The sequence below is a fragment of the Anomaloglossus baeobatrachus genome, chromosome 4, assembly GCF_048569485.1.
Source record: "Anomaloglossus baeobatrachus isolate aAnoBae1 chromosome 4, aAnoBae1.hap1, whole genome shotgun sequence".
Classification (NCBI taxonomy): domain Eukaryota; kingdom Metazoa; phylum Chordata; class Amphibia; order Anura; family Aromobatidae; genus Anomaloglossus; species Anomaloglossus baeobatrachus.
Window position 1 is genome coordinate 48422359 of NC_134356.1, and position 11794 is coordinate 48434152.

Here is an 11794-nt window from a genome sequence, read left to right on the forward strand (position 1 = left end):
CTGATGCTGGGGGAGGCTGATACTGGGAGAGGCTGTGAGGGGGGAGGCTGGGAGGGTGGAGGATGATGCTGGGGGAGGCTGGGAGGGTGGAGGCTGATGCTGGGGGGGCTGATGCTGGGGGAGGCTGGGAGGAGTGAGGCTGATGCTGGGGGAGGCTGGGGGCAAAGAGGCTGATGCTGGGGGCAGAGAGGCTGATGCTGGGGGAAGCTGGGGGAGAGAGGCTGATGCTGGGGGAAGCTGGGGGAGAGAGGCTGATGCTGGGGGAAGCTGTGGGAGAGAGGCTGATTGCTGGGGGAAGCTGGGCGAGAGAGGCTGATGCTGGGGGAAGCTGGGCGAGAGAGGCTGATGCTGGGGGAAGCTGGGGGAGAGAGGCTGATGCTGGGGGATGCTGGGGGAGAGAGGCTGAAGCTGGGAGAGGCTGGGGGGGAGAGAGGCTGAAGCTGGGGGACGCTGGGGGGAGAGAGGTTGATGCTGGGGGAGAGGCTGCTGGTGAAGGCGGGGGAGAGCGGCTGCTGCTGGGGGAATGGGAGAGAGGGGCCAATCCTAGAGACAGAGGACAAGGGTTGAGGGATAGTGCAATGACCAAATAGATGGCGGGGGAGTGTAAGGACTCAGAATGAGAGGGGGGCAGCATTGGGAGCTCATTATGGAGAAGGGGCAGCATGTGTGGGCTCAATATGGAGTGGAGCAATGTAGGGGAGTCAATATCAAGAGTGGGGTAGTGTGTGTGTGTGTGTGTGTGTGTGTGTGTGTGTGTGTGTGTGTGGGAGGGGTGTCTCAGCATAAGCGTTAGTGTGGTGGTCTTAGGATGAGTGAGGCAGCATGGAGGTGTCATTATGAAAAAGAGGAAGGCAGCATTAGGAGCTCATGGAGAGGGGCAGCATGCATGGGACATTGTGAGGAGGGAACAGCATGCATGGGAAACTGTGAGGAGGGAGCAGCATGCATGGGACATTGTGAGGAGGGAACAGCATGCATGGGAAACTGTGAGGAGGGAGCAGCATGCATGGGACACTGTAAGGAGGGAGCAGCATGCATGGGACACTGTGAGGAGGGGGCAGCATGCATGGGAGATTGTGAGGAGGGGGCAGCACGCATGGGACATTGTGAGGAGGGGGCAGCACGCATGGGACATTGTGAGGAGGGGGCAGCACGCATGGGACATTGTGAGGAGGGGGCAGCATGCATGGGACATTGGGAGGAGGGGGCAGCATGCATGGGACATTGTGAGGAGGGGGCAGCATGCATGGGACATTGTGAGGAGGGGGCAGCATGCATGGGACATTGGGAGGAGGGGGCAGCATGCATGGGACATTGTGAGGAGGGGGCAGCATGCATGGGACATTGTGAGGAGGGGGCAGCATGCATGGGACATTGGGAGGAGGGGGCAGCATGCATGGGACATTGTGAGGAGGGGGCAGCATGCATGGGACACTGAGGAGGGGGCAGCATGCATGGGACATTGTGAGGAGGGGGCAGCATGATGTGAGGTCAATGTGCAGATCATATTTCATAATCGAGGAAGGTGTGGTGGGTATAATTTATAAGGGAGGGCAGTGTGTAGTTTATTAGGGGCAGTGTGACAGTCACAGTATATAAGTGGGGACGGTTTGGTGGGAATATTTTATACTCATGCTATGGTTTGATGTGCCTGTGGTGATCCCCATTGGGGGGGGGGGTTAGTGCCCTTCGTTTCTCATTGATACTTTTTCAAGTGTTTTACAGAGTAGATCTGCCTTAAACAGATGTCGTGTGCGAGAACTCAGTGTTACGTTGTCACTAAGGGGCGCGACCACTTAAAGTGCCTAGGGCAGCACGAAGGCAAAATACAGCCCTGCATATAGCAATGTAATAATTCCCCCTATGTGCCCTTACACGATAATAATACCCCCCATACAGTAGTAATGTCCCATCTTTGTACCTATATAAAATGTGTCCCCCCATTGTGACTTTATAGATAAGTTATAGCCCCTCTCTGTGCCTTTTCACAATAATAGTGCCCCCTTTGTTTAAAATAAATAAATAGCTTTTTGTTCCCCCACACAATAATATTGCCCTCTTTGTTCCCCCACACAATAATATTGCTCCCTTTGTGCCCCCACACAATAATATTGCCCCCTTTGTTCCCCCACACAATAACATTGCCCTCTTTGTTCCCCCACACAATAATATTGCCCTCTTTGTTCCCCCACACAATAATATTGCCCCCTTTGTGCCCCCACACAATAATATTGCCCCCTTTGTGCCCCCACACAATAATATTGCCCTCTTTGTTCCCCCACACAATAATATTGCCCTCTTTGTTCCCCCACACAATAATAGTGCCCTCTTTGTTCCCCCACACAATAATAGTGCCCTCTTTGTTCCCACACACAATAATATTGCCCCCTTTGTTCCCCCACACAGTTATATTGCCCCCTAGAAGATGCAGATTCCATTGAAGATAGTGTCCACCTGGGGGGCTGGATACACCTCTTTTCTCTCCCGGTTGCACCCTCAGTGACTGCGTTTGTAAGAGACGTTAATCTGATTTACATGAGATGTAATTTAGTCCAAACAGAAGTGTTGACCTTGTGTGGGTTACGATCCCCCGTGACATCCTACCTGCCCTGCGGTGACTATCGGCAGCTCTCAGTGTTATTTGCAGGAACACTGATGTTGATTTTAATGCACACCAGCTCACAATGACAAATCACAACTAAATATGTATGGAAAGCGGCATTTATATGTTACCTGGAGCCTGAGGCTGAGATCCACAGTAGGATATGCTGCATATAGGCTCTTTTTGGGGGGGGGGGAAAAAAAAAAAAAAAAAAAGAGAACATCTGCATGATTTTACCATTAGGTTCACACTGCAAAGTGACTTCATCTACAGGTCCCGCTGAAACAAGAATTGACTACACCTATAGGCTCGTACTGCAAAAATTTTAAAAAAAAGTGACTGCACTTATAGGCCCATATTGCAAAATTGTTAAATAAAAAGTGACTACATCTATAGGCTCCTACAGCAAATAAAAATGACTACATCTATAGGCACTCACTTAAAAAAATAACATGTATAGGTTGCAATGCAAAAATTACATATAGGCTCCCACAAGAAGAAAAAAAAAATGCATCCATAGACATCCACTGCAAAAAAAAATGAAGGAAAAAAATCTGCCATTAGGCTCCCACTGGAAAAATAAAATATAAATGCACCTATAGGCTTCCACTGAAAACAAAACAACAAAAAACTACATCTATGGACTACTACTGCAAATTAAAATAGCTACATCTATATGCACCCACCTAAGTAAATGGCAACATCTATAGGCTCCAACCTAAAAAAATAGCCTCCCATGCAAAATATGAGTATACTGTACTTCTAGGCAACCACAAAGAAATAAAAAAAATGTAATACAGCCATAGGCATCCACTTAAAAAAGGGCTACATTTAGAAGATCCAATAAAAGAAACACAATGGGTACACTTATAGGCTCCAACTGGGAAAAAAATTACTACATCCATAGGCTCCCAGTATAAATAAAAATGACTACATCTATTGGCTCCCATACAAAAAATTTAGTACATCAATAGGCTTCTACAAGTAGAAAAAAATACTTCCATAGGGATCCATTGCAAAAAAAAATGAAATTAAAAATATATACATATAGGAAAACTGGAAAACTAAAAAATAACTGCACCTATAGGCTTCCACTGCAATAAAAAAACTAAAAAAAATACATCTATGGGCTCGCACTGCAAATTAAAATGAGTACATCTATAGGCACCACTTAAATTATTACATCCGTAGCCTCCCATGCAAAATATGAATACACCTATAGGCTTCCACAAGGAGAATAAAATGACCACACCTATAGGCTTCCATGCAGAAACAAATTACTACACCTATAGGCTCCTATCTAATATATAAAGCTGTGTGTGTGTGTGTGTGTGTATATAATATATATATATATATATATATATATATATATACATACATACACACACACACACACACACACACTTGTACGTGTGTGTGTGTGTGTGTGTGTGTGTGTGTGTGTGTGTGTGTGTCCGCACCGTCGCATTTACAATCACAACATTTTGCACAGGGAACTCAGGGAACGTTATAGACTGTTTTGAGGGGAAAATTTAACCCCGCGCTTTACAGTTACTCTCCAAAACACCTGCTTACATTGAAGTGAATGGAGCTGGTAGCTACAGGTCATTATTAGAAGCTGTGATTGGTTGCTATAGGCAACGAAGGACATTGTTAGTAGAAGAAGCTTATGTGTGAGGTAATAGGATTTCTGTGGAGAGACACAGAGATACAGAGAGAGACGGACAGAGACAAACAGGCAGACAGAGACAGACAGGGAAAGAGACAGACAGACCGACCGAAAAAAACAGACAGAGAAAGAAAGATGGATAGAGAGAGACCGAGAAAGAGACAGACAGAAAGACAGACAAGGACACAGACAGAGAAAAACAGGGAGGGACAGACAGATAAACAGAAAGAGAGAAAGACAGACAGACAAAGAAAAAATAAAATGACTACATCTATTAGCACCCAATCTAAAAAAATACTACATCTATAGCCTCCCATACAAAAAAAAGAGTATATTTATAGGCACTAACAAAACAAAAAAAAAGTCTACACTTTCCTATACAGAAAAACAAGGGTATTCCAACACTTGTGTACTCCAAATGGACATACTGATGCTGTACTCTGGGAACATCGGTGCCTGTGGACATGGCATGGGAATATGTCTGGTGTGTCCACTGGCACCGATGTGGAGAAAAATGAGATGTGTACATAGCCTAATAGTCATCACTTCTCTTGTACGCGCCACAATAAATATGCTTTTTTGAAACTTCAGTTTTCCAACATGTTACCATCCATGGCCGGACCGATGATGATGGGATCACACGTAGCCACCATCATGCTGTGGTTTTGCCTTGCTCTGATTACCACCACCATATCACATTGCGGCTACCATCTGCCCTTCCTGCCTTCCCCCGAGTTCCACGACTTTCATCATCTCAAGTAAGTTGTAAATCAAAGCTATGGAACATTATATTTCCTCAAGGGGATAGAAGGATGGACTGTTCACACCGCCCAGGATTAGGACATCAACTTGCCCAGGACCAAGTGCAGTGTCTGTAAGTCATTTATCGAGCTCAGTGTTTTGCAAATCTGAACCAACTCATCAGATCTCCTGCTCCCCCTCTTAGTGTTAGAGATAGCAGAAGGGAAGGAAAGGGTGTTTTACTCAGATCTGGAGAAAACTGCCTATAGAAAAGCAAGAAAGTACTTGAGGAAATAAGTGCAGGATAGAAGCTGTGCTGATATATTAGCAGTGAAAGCAGCAACACACAGAGCTCACGTCCAGCCTATAATACTGAGAGAGACGCTCCAAGAGTAAAAAATCTGAACTTGGATCAGGATGCAGTCTACATATCAGGGGTCTGAAAATTAATGAGGGAGGAAAAATTGCAGCACTGAAGCTTATCAAAATTGCACTAACTACAGGTAACTACTATCAAGTCTTCCATGGCAAAGGTATTCATAGCCACTAAAGGGAACCTTTCAGCTCCACCATCCAAACCAATGATGTGTAGGTAATAAGAATACAAGTGAATTCATACCTGTATGAAACAAAAACGCTGATCTGGTGCAGAGGGATCCACTTTAGAAGATGGAGGCGCTTTGGACAGAGCAGAGCACTTCACTGCCTCGGCTCCCAGCTCCATTCTTAGCCTAACTTCGCCCTCCACTGGGTGATTGACAGCTATTATGTACTTCTACAGCATGTCAATCACTTAGTGGAGGGTGGAGTTAGGCTGATGAATGGAGCTTGATTGTCGGATCCAAAAGATAAGCAAGCCAAAATAAGGGGAGGGGAAATTTTGTTTTGTGAGATCTTGGAGGCTCATGCTTGTTCTTCCTTGCAGATCTCTCCATAAGCATAACACAAAACATGATTTCTGCCCCAGAGTTTTCCCTTAAGTGATGATTTCCTTTTCTGTTCCTTTAAAAGAGTTGTACCAAGTTTGGAGGTTATTCTCTCTCTGTGGTTTAGGGGCTTACTTCCTGATTGGTGGGACCCCATCGATCATAGGAACCAGGGCTCTGAAAAGCCCCTTGTGAATGTAGCTGTGGCCGATCTGGGGTACTTCCACTCCATTCATTCTTTATGGGCTTACCAGAGATAACTGAGTGCAGAATTCGGATGGTCTTGTCACGTAGGGACTACCAGGGTTCTGCCGGGACTAAGGGAACCACCAGCGAGCGCTGCAACAAGTAGGCTACACCGGAAACACGATACAACAATGGGGCCTGGCGCTAGGGAGAGGGGAGCAGGGTTACTTCCTGCACTCATCTGAGGCTGATCCCTGCTCTCCCTAACAGGTTACTTCTCCCCTTAGCCGATCACATGCCTAGGCCCTCGCTTGCCCTGAACTCACCCTGGCTAGTGAGAAGGATGGTGAGAGCACTAGTCTGACCACTGCAATAATCCAGCACGAGGGAAGGGAGACTGGCAAGGGGAAATAAAGTCCAAAGAACTGTCAAGAAACTTCAGCTTCCACCAGAGACTGGCTCCTTCCAAAGTCAACAGCTTAGATATGAGAATCTATATAACCAGCATCAAATGTTAAGACACGTGATTACGATATTTAGAGCAAAGGGGAGTAGTCACAAAGAACTGGACTTGCGATTAAGGCTCCAAAGGATAGTCAGATAGGGAAGAGTCCTTAACATTATACATAAGATGGAGACGTGTGCACAATAAGGCGTTGGGACCTTCTGGTCCCAGACTCGTCAGAAGTCCCCCCCCCCACCCCCCCAGAGTGGGGCACATCCATAACTGGTCTTCAGCATTCCTATAAGAATGAATGAAGCAGAGGAGCACATGATCAACCACCACTCCATTCACATGGGGCCTTTCAGAGCCTTGATTCTCCGCATCTGTGGGGTCCCAGCTGTCAGACCCCCAGTGATCGGGAAGTTACCAATGGATAGGGGATAACCTCCAAACTTGGTACGCCTTTAATTTATAAATCAGCAAGTAGACTTTGTGTAGTTTTCAGACAAATATTAATTTTGGTACATTCTCTAAATGGGCCATAGTCAGCAGTGGGGCCGCAGGGATCTGTGCTAGGACCAATTCTTTTTAATCTCTTTATTAATGACCTCGTGGATGGGATTGATAGTAAAGTGTCAGTCTTTGCTGATGACACCAAACTATGTAGGATATTAAAAACTGACCTTGATAGTACAATATTACAAAAAGATCTGGATAAGATGTCAGAATGGGCAGATACTTGGCAAATGAGATTTAATGTTGATAAATGTAAAGTAATGCACCTAGGACGGAGTAATCCTATAGCTGTGTATACATTAAGGGTATGTGCGCACTAGGTGTTTTTTTCACGCTGCGTTTTTATGTGCGTTTTGGTCTCAAAAAACGCCCCCGCGGCTTAAAAACGCAACAAAAACGCATGCGTTTTTAACGCTATTTGGTGCGTTTTTTTGCTGCGTTTTTGCTCACTGCGTTTTTAATCAGTGCACAATGCCATTAAAGATTGTTGATGAAAAAAAAAAAAAGATCTGATGTCATTTCCTTCTTCAAAATGTTCATTGTATGCAGGAGAGCAGACAGCTGCAGAACTAGTGTACGCAGGAGAGCAGACAGCAGCTGCAGAACTACAAGGCTCAGCATCCTCCATCCAGGACTGTATGCAGGAGTTTTTTGCCCAAAAAGAAAAAAAAAATAATGATATGGGCTTCGCTATATTTTTGTATGCTAGCCAGGTACAGCAGGCAGGTACAGGCTGCCCCCAATCCCCACCTGCCTATTTGTACCCGGCTGGGAATCAAAAATATAAGGAAGCCCTTTTTTTTTTTTTTTTTTATTTCATGAATTTCAAGAAATAATTAAAAAAAAAAAAATGACATAGGCTTCGCCCAATTTTTGAGTCCAGCCAGGTACAACTAGGCAGCTGGGGATTGGAATCCGCAGTGCAGAGTGCCCATGCTTTCTGGGCACCCCCACTGCGAATTGCAGTCCGCAGCCACCCCAGAAAATGGCGCTTTCATAGAAGCGCCATCTTCTGGCGCTGTATTCAACTCTTCCAGCTGCCCTGATGCCGGGTGGCTCACTGGGTAATAATGGAGTTAGGGCTAGCTGTATATTATCAGCTGGCCCTAAGCCCGAAATTCATGGTGTCACGCCAATATTAGACATGGCCACCATGAATTTCTAGTAATTATAAAAAAAAAAAACAACACAGAAAAATATTTTTATTAGAAATAAAACAACACAATTAGTGACTCCATCTTTATTGAAATAAAGAACCCCCCTCCGCAGTAATCCTGGGTCAGGGTCCCGCGCCGTCCAATCCAGATCCAATATCATCTGATCGGTTTGCTGGAAGGCAAAGTGATCAGATGATGTGTCAGGATCAAGGATGTGAATTCCATCACACATCAGCTGATTGTATAAAAGCCGATTATACAATCAGCTGAAGAATCAGTGCAAAACAAAAAAAAAATACTCACGTCTGTGCTGATTACCGGCAGCTCCTGGAGCGATCGGATGAGAGTCTGATCCTGTCCCATCGCTGCAGGAGCTGCCGCTAATCAGCTGATGAAGTCTCCTGACGGCAGGATCAGCTGATAGCCGGCCGGGCGCGAAAAAGCCGGTGACACCGCGAGAATTACGATCAGCTGATGCGTCAGGTGACTGCATCAGGTGATCCACCGCCAGGTCCTGCAAGCTTCGTACGTGCCCCGGGGAGACTGCACACAGCCAGAGCGGCGGAACCGGGAGGAGATGGGAGCGGGCATGGCACCGGGACCCTGCAGACAGGTGAGTATATATGACATTTTTTTTTTCTACTGTTCACTTTTGTTTTCGCAGCTGCCTCCACCTCCCGCCCAGACATGGCGCCGCACGGCAGCATACATGCACAGGATGGGAGGTGGACGCAGCGGTGACGGTACCGGGAGGATTCATGCTTCTGTGTTTACCAACAGAAGGAATCCTCTTCCTGTACACGTCACTTTACTGCCCACCCCTTGCGTTTATAGCTGCGTTTTTAGTCATAGAAACGCAGCTATATGCGTTTTTCATTGCGTTGTTGAACATCTCATTGAACTTAATGGGTGAAAAACGCAGTGAAAAACGCAGAAATAATTGACATGCTGCATTTTTGTGGTCACCACAAAAACGCAGCTACAAAAAAACGCTGTGTGCGGACAGCACTTATGAAAACCCATAGACATTGCTGGGGAAGCAATGTCACTGCGTTTTCAGCACAAAAACGCGGTAAAAAACGCCGCTAAAAACGCAGCAAAAACGCCTAGTGCGCACAAGGCCTAAATGGAAGTAAACTCGGGACTACAGAGCAGGAGAAGGACTTGGGTATTCTCATTACAAATAAGCTGAGCAGCAGTACTCAATGTCAGGCAGCAGCTGCAAAAGCAAACAAGATTCTAGGGTGTATAAAAAGAGAGATTAGATCCCGTGATCCCAACGTATTGTTACCCCTCTATAAATCCCTTGTAAGGCCACATCTGGAATATGGGATCCAGTTTTGGGCTCCACATTTTAAAAAAGGACATTCAGAAGTTAGAGTCAGTTCAAAGGCGGGCGACTAGACTACTACAAGGAATGGAGGCCGCCCATATGATGAGAGGTTAAAAAGGTTAGAAGCTTAGAAAAAAAAAAAAAGATCTCTCAGAGGAGATCTCCTTTATATGTATAAATACATGTGTGGGCAATATAAAGGACTGGCACATGACTTATTCCTTCCAATACTAAGGACCAGGGGACACTCACTGCGAGTGGAAGAAAAGTGATTCTAGCAGCTAAATAGGAAAGGGTTCTTTACAGTTCGAGCAGTCAGACTGTGGAATGCCGACCACAAGAGGTAGTAATGGCAGATACTATAACAGCTTTTATATCAGGGCTGGAGGATTTCCTCACTACACACAACATTGTTGGTTATAAATGACTTAATGACAATGTAGACTTGGTGGAAGAAGGTTAATGTAGATGGACCTAGGTCTTTTTTCAACCTATGTAACTTTGTGTAGTTTAAGACAAATATTAATTTTGTGTAATTTTTTTCTCTCCCTTTTAGATTTAACCAGTGCTATGGAGTATTAGGAGTTTTTGACAGACTACATGGCACAGATCTGATATTCAAGCAAACCAAGGCCTACGACAGGCACATTTTACTACTGAATTTTACGCCTTTGACTCAAAGCATTCCGGATCTGCCCAAGAAAGCAGAGTGACGTCCTCGAGAACTGTCCCTTACCGACTCTGGAAATGTATTATTGTTCTGTAGGCCAAAAGTGTTTCCCCCCCAAAAAAAATAAAACACCAAAGTGTTAAAATTGAATTGGGTTTTTGGCTTGGGTCAGATATTGGGATGGTCATCAGATTGGCGAGGCATTTCCAACTGTAACCAGGGTCTGATCCAACCTATAACCCTAAGTGGACAGATCTCCAGTCTTAAAACCAGTGGTCCCCAACCTGTCTCTCCAGCAGTCCCCAACCTGTCTCTCCAGCAGTCCCCAACCTGTCTCTCCAGCAGTCTCCAACCTGTCTCTCCAGCAGTCTCCAACCTGTCTCTCCAGCAGTCCCCAACCTGTCTCTCCAGCAGTCCCCAACCTGTCGTTCCAGCAGTCCCCAACCTGTCTCTCCAGCAGTCCCCAACCTGTCTCTCCAGCAGTCCCCAACCTGTCTCTCCAGCAGTCCCCAACCTGTCTCTCCAGCAGTCCCCAACCTGTCTCTCCAGCAGTCCCCAACCTGTCTCTCCAGCAGTCCCCAACCTGTCTCTCCAGCAGTCCCCAACCTGTCTCTCCAGCAGTCCCCAACCTGTCTCTCCAGCAGTCCCCAACCTGTCTCTCCAGCAGTCCCCAACCTGTCTCTCCAGCAGTCCCCAACCTGTCTCTCCAGCAGTCCCCAACCTGTCTCTCCAGCAGTTACTGCTTTGACAACATTTGGAGAGACACCGGTAGGGGACCTCTGCTTCAGAAAGTCCATTTTGACCCAAGTATCTTTATATTAGGCCATCAAAGTTGATGAATGTGGTTGGTGACATATGGTAAAGATGGACATCACGTCCTGCCCCAACGACGGCTCTCCTGGTAGATCATAATCGAAAATTTGCTTGTAATTGAATGTATTGTGTGCAATACTTTATATTTCTTTTAATTTAATGACTAACCAATGTACAGATATGGAATTATCCAAATGCGTTTGTGCAGTATGACTGGATGCAGAGCATTGTCCCAGATTAGAGTAAACTTTATCATTTCTAAAACATTTGAGGAGTCCGTTCCGGTTATTGCTGTTGATGGAGACCTCTACATGCCCATTGTTGCTCATCAATGATGTTCTCCTTTTAGTCGGATTCATATTTCAGCCCCAAAGCTGCATAACATCTTTAAGCTGAAATAGGAATCATCAACCGCAGTCAGACATTTTGGACTCTATAGAGATGTATATTAAAGGGAAGGTGTCGTAAAAAAAAAAAATAAAAATTAAAAATAACTGAAAAAATGTAAAGTATTAATGTTTTAATGATTTGTTTAAATATTGTTTTTAATTGAGCAAAATATAAAAAAAAAATTAAAAAGTTTGATATTTTCTACTGTTAAACACTAGGGGGAGCAGCTGCTTAAATCCTACAGAAATCCTACTGTAGAGATAGCCTGGATTACAGCTGCAGTAAAGTGGGCGGAGTCTGCTCTCCTGTGTGTGATGGCACGCCTCCCCCTCCCAATCTGGGTGTT

At 45.5% G+C, this 11794-nt stretch overlaps 1 protein-coding gene across 2 annotated transcripts in view; it reads left to right on the forward strand.

Annotated features, from left to right (window-relative positions):
- FAXDC2 (fatty acid hydroxylase domain containing 2) overlaps positions 1–11324 on the forward strand; it is a 51496-nt gene extending 40172 nt beyond the window's left edge. For both annotated transcript variants that reach the window (XM_075344307.1, XM_075344309.1), the window contains exons 8-9: positions 4863–5029; positions 10132–11324. In XM_075344307.1, coding sequence (XP_075200422.1) covers positions 4863–5029; positions 10132–10288 — 324 coding nt within the window. In that variant the 3' untranslated portion in view covers positions 10289–11324. The remainder of the gene's footprint in view (positions 1–4862; positions 5030–10131) is intronic.
- The last annotated feature ends 470 nt before the right edge of the window (positions 11325–11794 follow it).